General features: G+C 40.2%; 1 protein-coding gene across 1 annotated transcript; it reads left to right on the top strand.

The window, feature by feature from the left end:
* The first annotated feature begins 408 nt into the window (after positions 1-408).
* Positions 409-10,164, top strand: CACNG5 (calcium voltage-gated channel auxiliary subunit gamma 5). Its single transcript, XM_058173256.1, has 5 exons — positions 409-616; positions 2,978-3,064; positions 5,337-5,477; positions 7,959-8,104; positions 9,907-10,164. The coding sequence occupies exons 1-5, from the start codon at positions 409-411 to the stop codon at positions 10,162-10,164; spliced, it is 840 nt and encodes a 279-aa protein (XP_058029239.1).
* The last annotated feature ends 350 nt before the right edge of the window (positions 10,165-10,514 follow it).

Genomic DNA, 10,514 nt, shown 5'->3' on the forward strand with positions numbered 1-10,514 from the left:
AAGGTTTATTGATGGGCAAGCCCTTTGTGGCCTAAACTGGATTGTAGAAACTACATAATAATGAAGTAAAATGCTCTATGACATGTCAAAGGAAGATTTCTTCTTTACAACTTGGATTTTCAGCTTCTTATATGCCAACTCCGTCTGGGCTAACAAGATTCAGACTACCACTAGACAGCAACTAAGAGGTTCGGTGGGGAGGGGTGGGGGGGTGGATCTACATCCTGGGTGACGTTTTGTGATTGTAGCCTTATCTTATTAAGAGTATGATGTATCTGCTCAAAGTGACTATAAGAGAGAAGGTGAGTAGATGTAATTTTGTAGTTCCAGAGAGGTGAAGAGTTTGAAGTTAGTGATGACGGATGCCTTTGTCCATGCAGGAATTCTCTGGTGCCCCATCATACCCCGATGCTTTGGAGAATGAGCACCTGCGGCAGGAAAGCGCTGACTCTGCTCAGCAGTGTCTTTGCTGTGAGTGGATTGGGATTTCTGGGGATTGCAGTGAGCACCGACTATTGGTTGTATCTGGAGGAAGGGATCATCTTGCCCCAAAACCAAAGTACCGAAATCAAGATGTCTCTGCATTCTGGCCTCTGGAGGGTTTGCTTTTTAGCAGGTATGGTGCTTTGGGCAAAAGTAAATCTGGTTTTCTTCATGCTTCTATTCTTCATGCCTTAAAAGTATTGAAAGGATTGGGAAATTCCATTAATGTTCCCCTACTATTTAATTTATATGAATGGTTATGAAATAGTTCTCTTTTTTTAATGCATGTCCACATTACTTTGTTGTTTTTATTTTCAGTATTTTAAAGGGGAGGGAATGGCTATCTTATTTTAAAGACAGGGAAGTCTCTCCATTAAATGGTTTGGAATGAATTAAATCTGACACCCAATGTAGATGTACATAGGTGCAGACAGAATTATTATATGAATACAAATCTACCTGTTCAAAAAACAAATCCAGAAACATCTACAGGTAATTTGTGACCATAGTTGAGCCCAAATTTATGTTGCTAAGCAAGACAGCTATTGAGTTTTGCCCCATATTAGACTTTTCTTATCACTGTTAAATGAATCACTGCAGTTAAGTTAGTAAAATGGTTGTTAAGCAAATCTGGCTTCCTCAAAGATTATGCTCGTCAGGAGGTCACATGACCCCAAGACATTAATCATAAATACATGTCAGTTACCAAGCATCAGAATTTTGATCTCATGACCATGGAGATGCTACAACCAAGTATGAAAAATGGTCATAAGTCGCTTTTTTTCAGTAGTGTTGTAATTTTGAACAGTCACTACCGTAAATGAATGATTGTGGAGTGGTGCCGTGGCTTAGAGGTGGAACTATCCCCTCACAATCAAGAGGCCGTGATTTTGATCCTCGATAGAGGCAGATATTTCTCTCTCTGGGCACAATGAGAATATATCTGCTGAACAAAAACTCCGCCTTAGCAACAGGAAGGGCATCCGGCCATTAAACACTCTGCCAGGTCCACTCAGTTGCCCAGACTCCACCCTGCAAGGGATTATGGGGTCATTAAAAGATGATGATGATGACTAAATGAATGATTGTCAATTGAGGAGTATCTGTAGTTAAGAGAAAGACGAGGGAACAACTCCTAATAAGAACACCAGGATCATTACCACATTCCTGTGTAATAAGATTTTCAATCTTCTCTAGACTTTTGCTATCTTAAGAGTGCCAGTTCTATAATGAATGGTAGGGATACCACAGTCTAGACTCAATGAGTTGCCTGGCTAAGTGAACGGCATTCAGGGACCTTTCAAGAGCTAATTGTCCGTAGTCGAGCTAGAAACCCAAGAAGAACAAGGAAGCCTTGCATTTACTATCTGTCATTAGAAAGATGAAACGATAATAAATGGCAAAGTCCCAGAACTAACATGAATCAGAAAAATGTCTAAGTACATATAAATCATCTTCTTTTGCTCGTGTTGTTTTGCAAGCCCTGTGTTTAAGTGGCCAATTTTTGAAGACACGATATGTGCGGTTGGCACTTGGACGGATGTGTGAATTGCTTTTTAAAAGTAAGGAGCAGATTTAAGGGGTTTATCTGGATTAGAACTTTTATGGAAAGGAGAGAGTTTAATTATTTGGCTTCCTCTAGAGTTCTGATGTGGACAGGAGGCTCATGCCTGCATTTGGCACTCTTAAGGAAAGCTCTGGTTGGGACCACTGTAGGACTTTTCTTCAGAGTAAATTTACGTATAGATTTGTTTGCAGGTGTAGAGGGAAATAATATAGTTTAGGACTCTGATGGGACAGAGAACCAATTAAAGGCCTCCTATGCTTAGAACACAGAACAGAGAATAAGAGGGTTGGAAGGGATCTTGAAGGTTTCCTAGTCCAACTCCCTACTTGACCAGCCATTCTGGACAAATGGTTGTCCAGTTTCTTCTGAAAATCTCCAGTGATGGAGGACCTATAACTTCTGAAGAAAAGCCATTCCACTGGTTAATTGTTCTCATAGTCCAGAAATTTCTTCTTAGTTCTAGGTTGGGTCTTTCTTTGATAAGTTTCTATTAGTTGCTTCTTATCCTACCTTTGGGTGCTTTGAGGTCCATTCCCTCTTCTCCATGACAGCCCCTCAAATATTGGAAGATCGTTATCATATCTCCCATAGTCCTCTTTGTTAGACATACCCAGTTATCTCAATCGTTCATTAACTGTATAGCTTTCACTCTTTTTATTCTTTCTTTTATTCTCCAGGAGAACCCCATCCCACAATCCCTTACAAAGCACTAAATCCAGCTCGATTCTCTACATTTGCTATTTACTCATGCCATTTTTACAATTGCTCATATGGACTAGCCTGAAATCTTTGGAAATTTAGGAACTCATTGATCAGTATTGGGGAAGAGGACAATTGATTCAAAACCTTTAAAGCTATTGATTTTGAATAAAGTCTTTGGGTGTGAAAGAAAGCAATTCATTTCTCTTAAGATCTCTCCTCTTGCAGGTGAAGAACATGGGAGGTGTTTCACAATAGAGTATGTCATGCCCATGAATGTCCAGATGACCTCTGAATCAACTATCAATGTTTTAAGTAGGTGTTTCCTCTTTTCTGAGTCAGGGATTTGTCCTTATGTAGAAAAGAGATAAGAATCTTAATCTGGGGTGCAAAAATGCATATAGCCACTAAAGGTAAAGGTAAAGGTTCCCCTCGCACATACGTGCTAGTTGTTGCCGACTCTAGGGGGCGGTGCTCATCTCCATTTCAAAGCCAAAGAGCCAGCATGGTCCCAAGACATTTCCATGGTCATGTGGCTGGCATGACTCAACGGCAAAGGCGCACAGAACGCTGTTACCTTCCCACCAAAAGTGGTCCCTATTTTTTCTACTTGCATTTTTACGTGCTTTTGAAACTGCTAGTTTGGCAGAAGCTGGGACAAGTAACGGGAGCTCACTCTGTTACACGGCAGCACTAGGGATTCGAACCGCTGAGTTGCCGACCTTTCGATCGACAACATCAACGTCCTAGCCCCCACTAGACACTGCCAAATTGATGAAGAAAACACTTTTTGGTGCCATCTAGTCCTTGTCCAGATCTTTGCAGCACTACTTGAACAAACAGTCGCATCAGTGGTTGTGGGGGAGAAAGGAGGAAAGCCCAGATTGTTGCTTCATTTTGAATTGATTTCTGGTTGCTTGCTTTGAAGGTAACTCTATTTTATCTAAATGCTTGCAAAGAGAGGAAAAAGAGAGGGCTTCACGGCTGTTCTTGCTATCTCATTCCACTGGGCCACTGTTGATTTCCATGTACTGCTGTGTGAGCTGACAATTGTTCAAGCAGCAAACCAATAGGTTACTATTTCAAATAAGAGCTTTAAGAGCAATGCTGCCAGGCATTCTCCTAGTGACCATGGCAACAATGCCATCATTCATCAAGGATGGTACCGATCACCAGAAATAGTTTGGAAAGAGAATCCAAGCAATGGATAATGTGGACAGAACATACAGTGTTATCCCAGTCAACTTATCATGCAAGTAACAAGCCCGAAGTAGGCAACCTCATGACTTGTAGGTGTTTTGGATTGCAAACCCCACCATCCCTGACCACTGAAGGAGTTGATATCCAAAACATCCGGAGGAAATCAGATTGCCTTGACAAAAATGATACCATTAGACAACCCAGAGCTTAGATGAAAGTGATACTGATAGCTTTTCCTTTCAAATCCTTCTCCATTCCACAAAAGAAGAAAGGCAAATGGAAAGGAAGGAAACCTCCCTGTCACAAATTTGGTTACGAAAATTTAAAAAGGAGGCCTATGAATGAAACCAAAATTTCCTGTGGGAGAAGAGCTCACCTTCATGGATGGAAAGGTTAATAAAGCTGCCATTGAGGCTTAATATAAGAAGATGTACAATAATCCATGAAGGTATCATTTGCCCCATTCAGTATGGAATTACCCCATAGCAGTAGGGCCCTAAGGTCTCTCTTTCTGAGAGGTAGGACAGAATCAGTGGTGGGTTTCAAAATTTTTTACTACCGGTTCTGTGGGCGTGGCTTCGTGGGCTTGGCAGGGGAAGGCTATTGCAAAATCCCCATTTCCTCCCAATCATCTGGAGCTCAGGAGGCAGAGAATAGATGAGGGTGGGGCCAGTCAGAATTTTTACTACCGGTTCTCCGAACTGCTCAAAATGTCCACTATTGGTTCTCCAGAACTGTTCAGAACCTGCTGAAACCCACCTCTGGACAGAATGGCTCTAAATCTGATGCTTTTACCACTACTCTCAAACATAGCCTCTTTTTCAGTCTCCCAGCAGCTATAATGGAGGTGACCCTTCCCTCCTACTGGATTGACAGGTCTTCTGGTGGTGGACCTTTGTTCTCTACTGATGCACATTGTCCACAGAGTGGTTCAGTAATTCAGAAGGTTACACGTACATTGTCTCTACAGGGTTAATCATATGGAATCTTGAGATTTCCTTACTGTGGCCTTAGCTTAACATTAAACACAACCCAAGGAAACAGATTTGGAAAAGAAATAACGTAAAATTCATGCAAAGCAGAAAGATCTTTTCTACAAGTGGGTGTTCTATAGGCATGTGTCTGTATATTTTTGTAGTGATATAGGGAATCCCTTCCCATGACATTTGCCTCACTCATTACACTTGTTTCCAAAATATCAGATAAGAATATATTTACATACTTGGGGGTGATCCTGAAATTTAAGGGTTGCTACAAACTGCATAGAAAGAGAGACCAGAAAAAAGAAACTGGAAAACTCATGAATTATAAGTACAAAAAAATATCCCTTCTACTTGTGATCTTATTTTGACCCTCGATGACTTTTTCTCACTTCTGATTTTTATAGAAATGATTCGTTCTGCCACCCCGTTCCCCCTGGTGAGTCTCTTTTTCATGTTTATTGGATTCATCTTGAGCAACATTGGGCATATCCGGCCACATAGAACCATCTTGGCCTTCGTGTCTGGAATCTTCTTCATTTTGTCTGGTGAGTTTTAAGATGGCATATCTCTCTCCCTCTCCCTCTCCCTCCCTCCCTCTCTCTCTCTCTCTCTCTCTCTCTCCTCTCTCTCCCTCCCCTCTCCTCTCTCTCCCTCCTCCCTCCCCTTTCTTCCCTTCCCTCTCCCTCCCTCTCTTTCTCCCTCCCTCCCACTCTCTCCCTCCCTCCCCCCTCTCTCTTTCTCTTTTCAAAACAACCTTTGTTGGAAGGTACATTTGAATTCAATCCCTTGGAGCAGGTGTCTGAGAAATGAGATAGAATAGGCAACAATTTGGAAATATTAGCATATGTGGAATTTCGCTTTTCCTTGTACTGTGACATGACAGTGTGCCTCTCTTCACTGGAACAGGGTGCCATAGTTGTGCAGTTGCTTAATTACTAGTTTTTCTTTGAGTATATTATGCTATCTGTAAAAGGCAGACCCTGGTCACTTCAATGATCTAGTCACAACTGAATGTTACCTTATTTTATTTGAAATAGAAACTGTCCCATTATTGTAATTTATTGTTTTCTTGTAGAATTCTGGTCAGTGACTGTAATTTTTTTTTTAAAGTTGGCATTAGATGATTTTGATCTAGAGGCTATTTCTTACTTATACTGCCACGCAAGGTTGTAAGAATAAAACAAAGACAGTTTTAGGATTATTGTCATTCTGAGTTATTTGGAAGAAGAGTGGAAAAGAAACAGAATCAGTCAACCAAATCCTTTCAACGCCAGATATTATAGTTAATTATAAGAATGCCCCAAAACAGAAGAAGGGAGTCAAACAAACTCTATGATAGCAACCTGATAAAAATGTCCTATTTAAGTTTGTTCCTTTGAAAGTGTTTAAATTTTGCATGTAAACAGATTAGATAATTTTTGTTGCTGAGTGATATATCATTCACATAGTCAGTAAATGAAACTCTTTTTCACAAGGGCCAAAGTCTATTACAAGGATGCATAACAATGGACAGCAAGTAAAATTTCTAAATATAAAATAAATAGAACCAAATCAGATAAAAGAAACAGTGCAGCTAAAATTTCCATTAAATTGAATGTTTCCATGATACTTTAGAGATACTCTGTTAAAGTTTTGCCTTATTCTTGCAATAGCCGATATATAATGAGACATCCTTTACGACATTACAATGGCTGTTAGTTAAAATAACAATAACATATTTCTGATGAAATTGCTTTTGAGTATATTTCAACTGAAATATTTGAAATAGTGATCTAAATTCATAAGGCAAAATAAAATACAATATGGAAGATTATTTAGCTTAGCAATATCAAGGAGATATATTAATCATATAGAGTGGTGCGGTGGCTTAGAGGTGGAGCTCTCACCTCACAATCAGGAGGCTGTGAGTTCAATCCTAGGTAGTGGCAGGTCTTTCTCTCTCTGGGTACAATGAGTAAATATCAATTGCAAACTCTGCATTGGCAACAGGAAGAGCATCCGGCCAGTAAACACTCAGCTTCATTCAGTTGCCCCGACTCCACCCCGATGCAAGGGATTAAAGAGTTATTAAAAGGCAAAAAAATATTATAAAAAATATAAAGAGACATTTTGTTTATGTACTTACAGGGCAGATTATAAAGGATGTTCTTAAAGCAAAAATAGCAATAAAAGCCTGTACTTTGATCACAGTTGCAATCTTGGTTACATTTCAGTTCCATGTAGCTCTAGACAAACTTTCTTTGATCTATGACATCATGGTGAATGGAATTAATGTACGAGGCTTGAACTAAAAAAAATTCTGGAAACGTGTCTCCATCTGAGAGGGAAAGCCCATATTTTATTCATAGCATTAACAGAGTATTAAACAAGCAAGTGTGGCTACAAAGCTTAAAAGCTTTTACTTACAGTCCCCGATCTACAAGTAGATCAGAAGAAGAGTATCTAAGAATTTAAATCTGTCACTTAATTCAGCACTAAATCCTCATTTCTCAGTAACCACAGATGCAATTTTGGCCTAATGCCTCTTCCCTATCCACACTTGCAAATGCCCCCTTAAAACAAACTGGGAAATCTATGGTCTTTAGATATTCTTAGACTTTAATTCCTGTTCACTCCCAGGAGTAGAGACAAGTCCTACAACATCTTTCTCTAATTTTGTGTCCATGGTAAGTGTGGACTTCACTTCTCTTAACCCCCAGTCCCAGGATGGTCATCTGGAAGGTGATTTCCAATACTTCTACAGTGTTTGCCTATCTTGGCAATTTCTAGTTGTGTGGACTTCAAATCCCAGAGTTCCACAGCCAGCATAGTCCTCAGTGAGAATTCTGGGACTTGAAGTCCACACATCTGGATATTGCTATGGTGGTGATGCACTATTCTAGTAGGAACCAGAATGAGGAGGTTCCTCCTTTAGCAGTTGGAGAGATCATGTGTTTTCTATGCTTCTCCTAAAGTTTGCTTTGACTCTCTGCGGTAGGTTGCTTTTTTCTTTTTGTATGTTTTGACCAAAACCTTTTGCTTCCCAGGTTTATCTCTGGTGGTGGGGCTCGTATTGTACATCTCCACCATCAATGATGAAATGCTCAATAGAACCAAGGATTCGGAGACATACTTCACTTACAAATATGGCTGGTCATTTGGTTTTTCTGCCATTTCTTTCCTCCTAACTGAGGTAAGATGAGCCCATTGGACATGCTATGAGAAATATATATTGTTGTCACCTGATCAGAAACTTGGTAACATACATTTGCTATCTTTTCTATATATTTATTTAGGGGCAAAGAAGGGAAGAGGGGCCAAGAGGACTGGCAACGACCTTGGCAATCACATTGTGACATTTTTTGATTGCTGTTCCTTTAAATTAATAACAAAATCATTTCATCACAGCAGTCCTCCCCCATCTGAGCATCTTGATGTCTATACCTGATCATCAAGTCCCATAATTTTCAGCAACTGCCATACTAGCTGGAGAATTCTAGTATTGGAGGTTACATGTCAGAGGTCTGCCATTTATAATAGATAAAAGAGTTAAATCTTGACTCTAACATTCAGTGTAACTCAGGCCAATTTAGACTCCAGACTTTTAATAGCTGTGGAAACCATTTTGATTTTAGCAACAGAGGTGGTTTTTTTCCTTGATTCAAAATAAGGTAAATTAGCATTACTGTTGGATTTTCCCCCCCCCTTCCACACAGTATGCAAAAGAGTCGTACTCTATCATTATGATCTCACTAACATCAGAATCAAAATTGCGAAGTTCATACATGTGCCACACTGTGAAATATTTTTAGAAATTTATTTTGAACTCTAATGAATGCTCGGTCCACTTATCACAGCCCTGTCTTAAATGTTTGTTCAGTTATCTGCTTATAACAGGTAACTCCTCTTCAGTTCCAAAGTATATTTTCAATACACATTTGTGAGCCATACTGGAAAAACATTTGAAAACGATACTAGAGAAAAACCATTTTCTCTGAGTGAAGGCTTGTAGAACAAGAGGGATCAGGCAATAGACAAATCAGTAAATTGAGCTAAAGTAACAGATTGTTCTATACTGCCAGAAATTAATTAAGTTGTGACCAATTCCTGTATTTATCTGTTAAGTTGACATAAACTCTATTCCATCTAAGCGGTTCATTGTAGTTTTCCTGAACACCATGTTTTCTGGTCTTGATTACTTCAGCTTGATTCCTCTGTTAGAACGAGTGAGATTTTGTTCCCTTGTGATTATCATTTGAAAGAAAGACAAGCTGGTAAATATATTGGGCCTCCCTCTTATATGGAGAACAGTTGCTTAAGGAATCTTCTTTTGAAGGTGTAGCTCATAATCCTATGCTGCCTAAAAGGGCTTGAGAGAAATTACAGAATTGAAACTGAATGCAAGCAGGAAAAGATAGTTTCCGAGAATATTAACTCATATAAGAAAAAAAGAAGAACAAATCAATTATTCTGTCTTCTCTAAATTGGACTCCTATTAAAGTGTTTTCCCTCTAAGCTATCCAGTGAGGTTACTGTGATTCTCAGCTACCCCCAAAAGCCTTGAATTAGAACCCCCCCCCCAAAAAAGGCCTATCTCTGCAGACATCACAGGTTTCAAAATTGCTTATTGATTTAGAAGACCCACAAAAGAATATTTTTGTCAGACGAAAGCGTGGACCAGTGTGACAGTGACTGATGGCTTTTCTGTCAATAGCAAATGAATTGGTACTTGATGTTATATTTGAACCGCAAAGTAGTTTGACCAGCAAAAGTTTCCCACAGATCTGCTCCTTTCAGTGAGAAGAGTTCTATTCATGGCAGATTGTGAGAAATGGCACTGTTGATGCCGAATGCTGCGTGTTTCATTGCAATGGCTGCCTTGTCCACTTGGATCAATAGCGCATTGCATCCTATCCTTCCACCAGAATGGCCGGCCAAGTGTCAAGGCATTGCTTTAGTTCTCCCTCTCTCTCTCCCCCCCTCTCTCTTTCTCAGAGTGCGGGTGTCATGTCTGTTTACCTGTTCATGAAAAGATACACTGCTGAAGAGATATACCGGCCACACTCTGGCTTCTACCGACCCCGTCTTAGCAACTGCTCCGATTACTCAGGCCAGTTCCTTCACCCCGAGGCATGGGTCCGGGGACGCAGCCCTTCTGACATCTCCAGCGATGCCTCTCTCCAAATGAACAGTAATTACCCGGCTCTGCTTAAGTGTCCCGATTATGACCAGCTGTCCTCCTCCCCATGCTGAAGGACAACACCTCTCTTGCTTTTTAGGGAACAAAATGACAATGGAGGCCTTGGGTTGTGAATCTGCATTTTTCTTTTTCTAATGAATGATATTCTTACTTAGAAATGGAGAAGGTTTTCCTGCCCATCCCAGCAATGCGCGTAGGAGTAGTCAATAAACTCTAGTGAGGCCTTTGATCCTGCAACTGGATCCTTATGCCAGATCCTTGGAGCCCGAGATGCAGAATAGCTCAGGCAAAAAAACCCTACCCACTGTGAAAATCTGGATATTGGAAAGATGGTTGGGCAAGAGGAATCTCTTGGTTCGCAGGCTTTTAGCGGAAATGTATTATCACCCTAAGGAACAGATGA

The sequence above is a fragment of the Ahaetulla prasina genome, chromosome 2, assembly GCF_028640845.1.
Source record: "Ahaetulla prasina isolate Xishuangbanna chromosome 2, ASM2864084v1, whole genome shotgun sequence".
NCBI lineage: Eukaryota > Metazoa > Chordata > Lepidosauria > Squamata > Colubridae > Ahaetulla > Ahaetulla prasina.

Excerpts from the sequence above, each read along its gene's own strand:
- CACNG5 (XM_058173256.1), top strand. The coding sequence starts at position 409 with ATGCTTTGGAGAATGAGCACCTGCGGCAGGAAAGCGCTGACTCTGCTC. Across the intron at positions 617-2,977 it reads GAGGGTTTGCTTTTTAGCAG|GTGAAGAACATGGGAGGTGT; the intron begins GTATGGTGCTTT and ends CTCCTCTTGCAG. Across the intron at positions 8,105-9,906 it reads TTTCTTTCCTCCTAACTGAG|AGTGCGGGTGTCATGTCTGT; the intron begins GTAAGATGAGCC and ends TCTCTTTCTCAG.